This window comes from Strigops habroptila, chromosome 1 (assembly GCF_004027225.2).
Source record: "Strigops habroptila isolate Jane chromosome 1, bStrHab1.2.pri, whole genome shotgun sequence".
Lineage (NCBI taxonomy): Eukaryota > Metazoa > Chordata > Aves > Psittaciformes > Psittacidae > Strigops > Strigops habroptila.
The window spans coordinates 28,740,315-28,752,513 of record NC_044277.2 but is presented as its reverse complement, the minus strand read 5'-3'; the positions used below and the strand labels follow the sequence as shown (position 1 = coordinate 28,752,513).

At 40.7% G+C, this 12,199-nt stretch overlaps 1 protein-coding gene across 3 annotated transcripts in view; it reads right to left on the bottom strand.

Moving 5' to 3' along the window:
* SNX16 (sorting nexin 16) overlaps nucleotides 1–10,745 on the bottom strand; it is a 29,023-nt gene extending 18,278 nt beyond the window's left edge. The window contains exons 1-4 of one of the 3 annotated variants that reach the window (XM_030477591.1): nucleotides 10,634–10,745; nucleotides 5,233–5,695; nucleotides 1,925–2,038; nucleotides 1,391–1,477 (exon numbers count right to left, since the gene is read on the bottom strand). In XM_030477591.1, coding sequence (XP_030333451.1) covers nucleotides 1,391–1,477; nucleotides 1,925–2,038; nucleotides 5,233–5,604 — 573 coding nt within the window. In that variant the 5' untranslated portion in view covers nucleotides 5,605–5,695; nucleotides 10,634–10,745. Of the gene's footprint in view, nucleotides 1–1,390; nucleotides 1,478–1,924; nucleotides 2,039–5,232; nucleotides 5,852–10,633 lie in introns of those variants that run through there. The other 2 variants (XM_030477599.1, XM_030477608.1) reach the window with 2 other exon arrangements.
* Between the last annotated feature and the right edge of the window lie 1,454 nt (nucleotides 10,746–12,199).

The following is a 12,199-nucleotide window of genomic DNA, read 5'->3' as shown; positions in this document are numbered from 1 at the left end:
CAACTTCATGGCTATATTTGTCGTTAGAGAAAAAGGTTTTTACGAGTGTCGCACCATGTCTTTTGAACCACTGAGGTGTGCATATAACCATTTACTCCTCAGTTCTTAAGACATTATGCTTTTTAAAATACAGAAATGCCAGCTCCAGGAACTGAAACATAAACATAATTCTGAAGCTTCTAGAGAATTACTGAATAAGAACATAAGGAAAATTTACATTTTCATCTGAAAGATGAAAAAGCTTCTGCCAGTGACACATGCGAAAAATACAGCTCTTCCTTTTAAACAGAAATCCTAATACCTATAAACCATGCCAGAAGCCAAACATTTTTGTCAAATATTTGACTGCAAAGACTGAAGACTTTACTTGTAAAACCTAAATCTATTGTAAAATGAATACCTGTGGCATTTCAATTTTTTGAACTACTGATAACCATAAGTCAGTGCATATAAGCCAGTTCTTGACCTACATCTGACATAGTTGATGAAAATACAAACTGTTGTATGTCTTGACTTCTGAAATCCGAGTTGAAATCTCCAGAATATCCTCAACTCAAAATAAGTCAGGCTTTTGCCAATACCAAGAAAAGATATCCAAATAGGTCTAACCAGAACCCAGAGAAATGTGTAAGTTCAAGTCCATATTCAAAATTTCAGCAGAATTAAGTTCTTTGTTGGTTAGGCACACTGATCCAAGGAGAAAAGGTACACAAAAAATCCCTTACTATGTTTTGTACTTCTATGCTTCTATGTGAATAACGCTAAATGGGATAGCCAAATGCTACTTACCAATTTAAAAAAACTTATGCTCTTTAGACCAAACATTTTTTTGCTTTCAAGTGTCCTAAAAATATTAAGCTACTGACACAGAACTCCTGTTTACCTGGGGTCTCTGTCCTCAGCTTTAAAAATCTGATACAATCTTTCACAAATAACTTCAAAAGACACTGAAAACAACTGAAGATTGACCAACATACAAGGAATTTATGTTAATAAAACCTCAGTTCTATCATGAAAAAAGCAGAGTCTGTTGCACTGAAAAGGACTGAACAATTACTCTATCAGAATATAGAGCCCATAATTCTTTTTCCATGCTGGAGATACAGCTATTAAAGAGTTAACTTCCTTTACCACACAGACTAGGAATAAATATAACATATGATGCACGCTAGCAGCGTGAGATGAAGAAATACCTTCTTTACGCTAGCTGCATTTGTCTTTGAAAAAATGAGGAATCATGTTTTTCATTCATTAATATAGTATGTGTTGTATAGGTAGCGAAAAAAGAAAGCAAGAAAAGAAGTGACAAAAATGTCAGACACAAAGAAAATGAAACACGAAGGAAGAATGAGGTAAGTTAGCTGAGAATTTACCAGTGTAAAATTCTCACCTTGTCATTAAGCCTGGAGAAGTCAGTGTACCGCCTGAAAACCACCCAACTTTCATCTGGACTTCTTTTTACCAGTATTTTGTATACCTATGTGGAAAAATAGGAATATCAGAAAAAAGTGCAGGACTTCACACTGCATTGGCTGGAAGGCTGAAATTATTCTCTTTTTCTTAATGAAACAAAACTTGTGGGAAAAAAAATAATCCCCCAAAACAAACAATTTCATTATCAGACAAACAGTATAAATTAATTTCAGAATTTAAGGAAGGAATTTCCATAATTCCTAAATAAATTTAGCTATTTTCTGTCTGTAAAAAGGGCATGTTAAATTTAATCCAGATTTCTTTCCCAGGAAAATAAAAAACAAACCCAAGTCTCAGCTATCAAAGTGTTAAGCGAGGTATGTTTTAGTGATCTACTTTAACTTTTGCCAAAGTATAGTTCCCTCATTAATCCTTGAGGCCAATCTGTTTTCAAGATGACTGTAATAATCAGGTACTGTGTGTTGTATTGTTTTACAATGTCTTATCTGACCTGCTTCACAAGCAAAAGCAATGCAGGATAAAAATAACATCCTCCTTTTGTTCCATTTATCTTGAACACAAGGTTTTGTCTTTCCAGGCAAAATATGACCATTTCCCTAGATAACTGCATCAGAATGATTATATTAACATTGTAGAACTGAAGTAATATCATTTGAATCAGATTTAGCCAGACAACACCATAGCAGTACCATTCTCCTATTTAAAAACAAATGGATAGATAAATAAAACAACAACAATAATAAAAACAATTATAGAATTACCTTTTAGGGGGACAAATACTCAAATGCCTGAACACGATGAATCTAACAACACACAATTTCAACTAGAAAACATTAAACAGTGTCTAGAAAAGAAAGGTCTTCATGTCACAACCTTACTTTCTCCAATGTAAGGAAAAAGAGACTCTGCACTGGTATTGGGTTAGCCCTCCCAGTCTAGGTGTTCTCCAGTTAAATTTTCCCCTCCTTTCCCTCTCCTCCCACCAATACGAGCAAAAATGCCTCCAAAATACGAGGAAAAAAAAGGTATTTTTTGAATCATAATAATAAACAATCCCTTATGGGCATTTAACCAAATTCTATTGAAAACATTTCCTCATCTGTTACCTAGTAAAATCTTCCCCAGTATTTCATGTCTTCACAGCAGGTTGTCTTAGCTGATAAATGTATTTTTCTTGTTGCAGTCCCAGCATCTGATAACCCCAGTGCTAGCCAACTTGTACATGTGTGAGACTGTTTTTAGCATTTTTGCATTCTATAATACATTAAGTTGTGAACAGTTACACAAGCTACAGATAACTATGGTGCAAATTAAAAGCAGTTTTTCAACAAGTACTTATCTACTTTTTAAACACAGTATTCCACTTTCAAGCAACATCATCTGTGAAGTCATGTGCTGCAAGAGAGGCAATATTTCAGTCATTAACTAAAAGCTATTAGCTTTTAAAATTCAAGCTGCAAGACATGCCTGTGAAGCCAGCATTAAAATGTAATTCTTGTCTTGCATTTTCTATATAAATATTTGTCCAAATGTTTTAGCTTTCCTTCATACCGTAAGTATAAACAGTTTCATTTTCTGAAAACTTCATAAAGCAGAACTGCTATATAAAACTGTGAAAACTTTGCTAGTACACAGTAAAACACAGAACAAGCAGCTGTGGAACATGCTTGCAGATTTACATGCTAATCAGTATTCTATTCTACTGTTTTATTCTATTAAAAGTTCTGCAAAGGCATTGCTTACAAATGCACACAAAAACCAATATCCAGTAAGTCTGACCCTTACTTTGAATGGTTTCCAAGCAAATATTAGATAAAGTCTTCACAAATTATGGTCAACTTAACTGCAATAAGGAGCGCAACCAGCTTGTGATTACTGCCCCAAACCCCAACATAGTTTTCTTGCCAAAGTTGAAAAAAGTTTTGCAGGTTTTGTTTTGTTTGGGTTTTTTTTGTTTGGTTTTTTTTTTAGATTTTTAATTAATAAACAAGAAAAACTACACTATTACAAAACCAACTGTCAGTTCCTTCACACAAGATCTTGGGAAAAAAACCTCTAACAAATTAAAACAAATTCACATAATTCCAGTCAACTCTGAATTGCCTTATTCCACAAATATAAAACATTCAATGAAAATATGCCAATATTTGGTAACAATCTCTGGCTGATTTGGCATCTCATTATAATTTCTAGTTGGCTAAAAAACCTCCAGACCAAAAGGGCTAATTGAACATTCCAGCACTGCTCACTCAGAGACCAACTGCTTACAAACAGAGACTTTTTTCAAGCCTAGGTTTTCTCTCTCATAAGCTTCAACAGCCATGTGCTCCAACATGCATTAACGTTTAACTCTTGAAGTTGGCACATGACCCAGCATAACCCATTCAGATTCATATTTTTGGAACCAGGAGATGCTAACAAATTGAAAAAAAACCAACCAAAACTTCAGCAGTTGAGTCTCCTCTCTTTTACAGGTGATGTCAATTTAATTTCCACTGTCTTCCATCTCACTGATTTTCCACTGCAGAAGCAAATAAAATTTCCAGCAATTAAAATTGCTGATTTTAATGCACAATAGCAAGCTTATTTTCAACATGCAGCTGAAAACAAACAGTTAATTATGTGCTTTGAGGAACAGGCACAGAAGTGATTTCAGAAACAAAAATGCATCTAAGCATTTTAACGATGAAGAATGTTTCATTTGTACTGCATCCTGGCCTTCTATATAAAATGAGGAGTCCAAGTTGTCATTTTAACTACAGTGGAAGAACATCTTACATGTACACTGAAATATGCCTGCACATATTTTCAGACTAACCCTTGTCAATATAACAGTACTAATCATGCTGCCATGAATATGTCAGAAAAGGAAAAACTTAAAAGACAAACCATTATTCTCAAATGATTAAAAAGCAGCATTAATTATTTGCAAAAAGAACTTGATTATTTTATTAGTATTTCAACTGTCATAAGGGCATTAGATTCCACACTTTTCTAATCTAAAACAAAATAGGAGGAAAAAAGTTTGTCTGCTATTTCCTCCTCCTCACCTACTTGTCATTAATGTTGCTATCCTGAAGTAACATAATTGATAAATAATAAGTAAGAACTTCCATCAGTCCCACAAGCATTGCTGAATTAGCTCAAAATGTTCCAACCACATCCACAAAACCAAATGCGTTAATATATTTATGGCATGTAAAACATATTGAACTGCCAACTGTAGTACATTTTGATAAAAAAATCAATACAAATCAGTTAAGCTGGTGTTCTGTCACGAGATACTGCATATATGACATCTCACTAATGTTTCCTGAACAGATTTCCCCTTATCAGAAACTAAACTTGACAACGCAAGAAGCTGAAACCTATCTGTTTACACTTTAATGCAAAATATTCTATGTTACTAATAACTGTAAAAGGCAAATATCAGGGTGGCTTATCATCCATTTCAAATAAAAGACTACATTTTAAGATGTTTAACTATCCAGAATTTCTCCAAGTTCAGTCTCACAAGGAACTGTAAACTTTGAAAGAATTCCTGACTATTCCAGCAGAAATTTGAAGTCGAATAAATTCCTTCTATTCCACATACAAAATTACAGGAAAGACTGCTTACAAGTCTCAATTTTCCCACCTGTATAACAGGAATGATATTTTCCTATTAGACAGCAATACTTAGAAGGTAAATTGGTATTTGTAAAGTACTTGAACTGTGGGATTAATTACTGAAAGAGAATGCAAAGTACATTCAATTGTTATCTTGTCATAACATGATGAACTATCTCCAAAACTTACAGTGAATTTTGCCCTTTCCTCCATCACCTCATAACCCAGTATAGTAGGCGTGGACGGTCGATCTTCCCAGCTCCTGGAATCTGTATTCTGCTCTATTTCTTCTGAAGGCTGCGTACAGTATTCTATGGATGTGTCCATACCTGTAAATTTAGTCCTAACAAGTGGACTACTACACACAGATGATGTAGAACCAATCTGGTCAGGCACGCTCATCTTTTTAAAACTACCAATTGTAGAGTCTTCCAATTGTCCTTTTGAGGAGCTGGAACTTGTCGAGATGCTCCCAAAAGAAGAACTTCTTTGGTTTCTGTTTGTAAAGCTGGATGAGGAACTTCCAATAGGAATAGGAACAGGAACATATGGTGTTGCCATCCTTCATGAAAAAAGATACAGTTTTTGGGCCAGGAGTTTAAGGTTCATTCACTGTATAAGCCATGTTTTCTCCTCTTTTCAAGAACAGTACCTGCAGTGAAGGACAGAAAATATTGCTGTAATTTTTAAGTGAAAGCAACACTAAGATACTGCTTTGGAAGATTCTGTAACAGCACTGAGATGGTACATAGGAGTACTGATGCTTAAACATTTTCACAAGGAATTTGGCTTCATATAAAATGCTGCTTTTAAACTGTATTTCTGCAGTTTGGTGGACAGCTTTACAGTTCTCTGACTTTCACAGCTATTAGAATTAAAATGACAGAATGTTAAAGTAAGATTATAAAAGAGAAAAATGGTTTTGCCCTTTATGCCTTTAAATGCTGTTTTGTTGTATTGAAAAAGTCAGCAATTTTGAGGCACTTAAGAAGTTGGTGTAGTTTTAGGTGACTGTTTAGTACAAACAATACAAAAGCTTTTCTCAGAATTGCTTCTGTAAGATATCGGGAGCAGACTACACAAACCAAAAATGCATGCAACAATACACAGGACATGAATCAAAAGACAACACAGCAAACAACTTAGGTGAGAAACATGTTTGCATATATTACATATTCACTGAAATATAATGGATCTGTTTTCAAAGCCAAATACTTTTTCAAAACAACCCTGTTGCTTATAATGCTGCAGACATTTGTAACAATGTTAACTGGACACATTTTCTGTAGCTTGAATTGGAGCAATTAAGTTTTACAAGCATGCACATCAAAAGCAGTGTTGTAACAGCAGCTAGTTTCCCATTCCAGCAGATTAAAATATAAAAAAGAACAAGTTCAGGGAAAAAAAGACAACACTTTTTTTTCTTCAAGAAAACAATTACAAGCCAAAAGTAATCTTTTGTGTGCATGTGTGTACATTTCTAAAAAAATAGCAAAATAAAATTAAGACAGTCGTATCAAACTGCCAAAAAAGCACCATCTCCTCATTTTAACAAAGTACCCAAAGAAGAGGTCTTATAAGATGCAAATTAGATGCCACCTCTTTGGACTAATAGGATTTGAGTCACCACCCATTTCACCTAAGAGTATACTGATTAACCACGAGGCTGCAGGAGGCTCTGAAATGGGAAACCATCAACCTGATTCACGTCATATACAGAATCAATCATTTACTGAAGCAAAACCAAATGAGCTTCTTAATCGCCAAGGTGAAGTGATTCTTTCATTCTCTTGCTCTAAATAAATCTTCGAGAACATGAATAAGGAAATAAACATGAAATGGACCAGCGTCAATGAGAAAGACTGAAAAATGCTCATGAAAGAATTCTGTGAATGAAGTAAAAAACAAACTTTCTGTTCTTTCAGCTACACAGGGAAATCTTCACACACTCTGTACATCAGAAAGCTCAGGGAACTTGACCAACAAGAACAATTTCAAACTGGCAGTGACTCCTTGGGAGCAACTGTGCTTCGCTGTGGGATGAGGCTGGACACTCAGCAGCACTTGAATAGAAATGTCAGTAGCATAAACCTCTGCTGACTTTGCTGGTCAGGTACAGGATCTGGACTATCCAGCAGTTTCCGTTGCAGCACAGTCCTGTGCTTGGTTGTGCGACTTAACCCCAGGTGTCAGACAGGCGATATGCTTCAGCCTCACAGTTTGAAAGAAGCAAGTCACTGCTGTCTTGGAGGCAAGACATTCTCTTGGAGCTACACCTAGATCTAAATCCCTTTTTCCACCTATATCTCAGTAAGTAAATCTGTTTTCTGCCTCAAACAATAAAATTTGCAATATACTTTTTTAATAGAGATATAAGTATCAAGACATGAAGTATCCTCTGGTAGATTTTTCTCTAGCAATATTTTCATCTGTATAGAACACTAAACAAGCTAACTCCTTTTTTCACTTGCCACTTCAGTGACTCTTTCATGTTACCAGCACAAGGAATGCCCCACCCAATCATGATCCTGAGAGGTGTGGGATTAAATCCCTATCAACAGAGGAATCCAACTGAGTCCAGGTTTGCAACAAATCAAAGGATCTGAAATGAAAAAAGCAGTTATAAGCTTCTGCTATATGACTTTATGAATCTGAACCAGGAAAGGAAAATAAGGCCACATCTCAGGGCATCTGATGCTGTTTAACCAGGAGTTCATGGAATTTTGAGAAGACAAAAAGCCTGTGCCTTTCAGCACTTTTTGGGAAAACAAACCAACCCAAAACCAATCACAAGCCACAATGACATTTTCAGGAGTTACAATACTTGCAAACTATGAGGGTGTTGAGATGCTGGAATAGGCTGCCCAGAGAAGTTGTGAATGCCCCATCCCTGGCAGTCTTCGAGGCCAGGCTGGATGCGGCTTTGAGCAACATGGTCTAGTGGAAGGTGTCCCTGCCCATGGCAGGGGGGTAGGAACTAGATGATCTTTAAGGTTCCTTCCAAACAAAACCACTCTGTCATTCTATGAACAGTGTTGTTTCTAGAAGGACTTCTTTCTTCAAAGTGAAATGCCAGTCAATAACTTACTATCTTGAACTTACCACTGCTCTTAAATGCACATGCATTACTGAAAGGCTATACCTATATTGGCAAGCAAGACAGCTCAAAAGACCTGCAGAGTAAGGCACTTGGTGTTAAGAATGCAGCATCTACACTGTACACACTTCAGCAACTTTTCTATCAGACTAGCTGTAATTTGGTACCATTGACTGAAAGCTTATTAGCAGCTGCATTAGGTCTGCTCCCAGGGTACATTTTCTGGTTTAGTTTCTCCTGTGCTTCGCAAGACCATCCCAAATTGTGAGTCAAAGCGTATTAAATGGTGATAGTCACAGTATTTGCTTCTAAATGACAATCTTGACTCAATCTGACACAGTAACATACTCATAAATAAACAGAAGGGGCTGATACCACCAGTGTCACACTCAGATTCCTGTAACTCTCAAGAGTAACAGAAGAGTATTCTTTGAGTAACAGAAATGTCAGGCGAAACGAGCGAAGGGCACACCACATCACTTTTTTTTTTTTTGAGGGATCAATAAAATAGAAAAAGAAATATTATAAAGGTTTCATTAGAACTTACCAGACTCATAAATACATAATATACGCATATGTGTGTAAATCCCTCTTAAACTGTAAAAGTATCCCAATTTTGAAGTATCTAAAATATTTACAAGCTATTAATCACAACAGGGTTTAAAAATCTCATTAATTTGCACTTTATGAAGGCTAAACATTAGGAAAAGAATACAATGCTCAAATAAGGGTCACAACCTTAGGACTCAAGCCTTTGCTATGAATACAGGAGTTTTCTGCCAATTCATGCCATAAAAAAGGAACAGAAAATAATTTGATAAACCTCCCACTTTTAGGCAAGCTGTATCACTCCTTGCTTACACTGATGCAGTAAGGAGGGAAGATTTAGGTGCACAGCCTGCTACTGCCCAAGCTTCACCATGGACTGGCCTCATGCATCACTGCACTAAAGCAGTGGAATCATTGCACCACACCAACTTTCAGAACAAACAGATCACTCATGACACCTAAGAGATAACTCAGGGACTGCACTCTCCTTCTTACCTGGATATTTACTTCACTTTTTGTAAGAACCTCGCTTCCTGCTCAGAACCTGTATTTGGTTTAGCTTGATTCCCAACTGTAAGTTAAGAATGAAATAAAAGAAGAGAACAGCTGCTGGAAGTACTGAACTGCGAGCGCTGCAACAGGACAGGATGGAGTCCCAGGAACCAGCCTGACACCAACTCACCCTACTGGGTGTTTACAACAGCCACCTCCCTTCTTGTGGGTGAAGCAAACAAGCTGTAATAAAACCACTTAAAAAGGGTTTGCCTCCAGCTTTCAGCTCTTGCAATTCCAAACCCTTTTAAGCTAATGGTTTGTATGTTCAGTGAGAAACACGTAAGTCATGCAATTCAAGGATAGTAGATTAGAAACAAAACAATCCTCACTTAACAGGTCTAATTGGATTTAGAAGACTTTTAGCTATGCAATACTATTTGTGATCTGGTTACATATATTAGGGCAAAGCAGTCAGGCTGGCCTCTGCTGTTTAGGATTTAAGTGTTACCATGGAATGTCAGCTGAAGAACTTAGTGGCATATTTAAAGAGGCAACTTGCCGAGTTAGGTTTTATACATATCTATTTTAAAAACAATCGTTTTGTGCCGATTTCAATCAAATTACTTCACAACGTATTTCACCTGGTCATGAACTCAAGTTTGGGGCCTATAGACCTCACCTCGCAGCCACGCAAAGCGGGCAGTTTCTGCCCTAAAGAGCCTGCTACCGAATTAGAGCCATCGGAAGGTTAACTGTGCTGTCCCCTCCCCCAGCTCCAGGGCAGGACGTGCTCACGGTGCCTACCTCCGCCTGTGGTTTAGTGCTATTTGACAGAAGAAAACCCAACAGCCTCGACAGCTACCTCCCGGCTCGCCGCCGGCGCGGGCACAGCCCGAGGCGGGCGGAGCGCGGCGGTTACGCCGCTGTCCGCTGCCGCCCGGCACCGCGGGTCCGTCACGCTCGCCGGATGCCGCTCGCGCCGCTTTACGTAACTCCGGGAGCGGCCACCGAGCCCGCCGTGCCGTACCGCAGCTGCACGGTACGCCCTGCCCGGCCGCAAGGCTCCGGGAACCGGCGGGTTTCACCGCGGCGCCAACTGAGGACCCACCGCTGAGCTGGGGCGCCGTTTCGCGCCCGCGCCCTCGCCCTGCCCTGGTAAGAGGGCTCCGTCCCCGCCGTCCCGCCCCGCAGCCCGCGCGGCGGCTCTACGACCCGCGGCGCCCCCCACCGGCGGGGGCCGGCGCAGCCGCCTCCACACAGGTGCGGGAGCTGCGCCACCGGCCGGCGCGAACGCGGCGGGGGCGGCCGTGCCCGGCGCGGGGCGGGCTGCGGAGGGGCTCGCTCCCAGCCCGAGCTCGGCTCGCTCCCAGCCCGAGCTCCGCTCGCACCGCACCGCGCCGCCCGCCCGCGCTGCCCTCAGCGGCGTTGGCGCCGCCTGCTCCCGCTCACCTGCTAGCCGCCGCGCTCGCCTCCCTCCGCCGCGTAGCGCCGGGGCAGCCCCTCCAGCTCGGCCGGCCCGGCCCCGCCCCTCCGCGCGCTGGCGCCGGGAGGGGGGGGAGGCGGGCGGGGTATCGGGCTACTACCTGCGGCGCGTGGCGGGAGGGGGCGGGGTCAGGAGGAGGGGCGGGCGGGGCGCACCGGTGAAGCCTGCGCCTCCCGGCAGGCAGCGCGGCGCCGCTGGTGGCGGGGGCTGGGCGCGGTGCATTTCGGGTGCTGTAGTTTCTCGGCGTTGCGGTGCCTTCTGGGACTTGTGGTAGTGGGGGGTGGCTGAGGGGAGGGGGGCAGCGGCCGCCGCCGCGCATGGGGAGCGGATCCGGGGCCCCAGCAGGGTCAGCCGCCCCTCGGCCGGCGGGCCGCGGCCGTGAAAGGCAGGAGAGCTGGGAGGGAAGGGGCCTGCGGGCTCCTGGGCACGGAAACCTAGAGTGCTAACGTGACTTAGCGCCATCATATGGCAGCGTAAGAGGTGTAGTAGCGCAGCACCATGTGAAATGTCAGGATAAATGCGTTTAGTGAATTTGCCGGGCGAGGGAAGGAAATCACTGTTCTTAAAACAGTGGTGGGAATTAAACAGCATCTTGCCACCTCATAGTGACGTAGGTATGTGAGCGGGAATATGATACTCTGGAGAAAACACAGCACAATTTATCTTAAAAAGTACATTTAGGTTATATTCTTTGTACATCACATAAAATCATAATACCTACCATTTCTTATAAAGGCCTTCTGTTGAGTTTTCGTCCAGAGGTTACCACACATCTGCTTCTCTGGGATTGCTTCCTTTCCCCCCCCCCCTTTCCCCTTTTGGGTCTTTTATATGAAAGGTACTTTGGGATTTTGCGGAACAGCAGCTGTGCCCACTGCCTGACATCTGTCTCCTGTTCATGGGGCTGGATGCTGTTAGATGCTTCCAGGAAAATATTGCACCTCTTGTTCAAATTCCATGCAATTGATCTGCTTGTTTATTATAAACTTGATACTTTCTGCAGGGTACGGGCACAGAGGTAGCATAGCAAAACTGTGCTGGTAAGGTGATCTGATCTATGATTGCAAACAGTAGCACAGGCCTGTTGCATTACCCATGTCAATATGTTCTGCTCTTGGGGCTACTGTTGCCCTCGGAGGGTAATTCTGCATCAGTAATTATATTCTTAGGGTCTTAGAAAATTCTTTGTTCTATAACTATTTGACCATGGCTGAGCATTATAATAATTTAGTAGTATATTCTATGGGTATTTTTACTGTAAATACTTACTTTGAAAGTTTGCTACCAACACCAAACTGCTTTTTAAAAACAAATGAGATATTTTTTCACATCTAGAAAGATTTGATCGTTATAAATGCATGGTTTTCAGTTTGCTAGTCAGCTATCCTAACAGCCTGTGACATGATGTTTATTGTAGAGGTTAACGTAAAATGTTTAACAACTGCCCCAGCAATAGTGAGGTCAGTTTTCACTGTGACACTATTGATCAAGCAAGAGTCCTATCCCAAACCCTTTGAAGAGAACAGAATGTT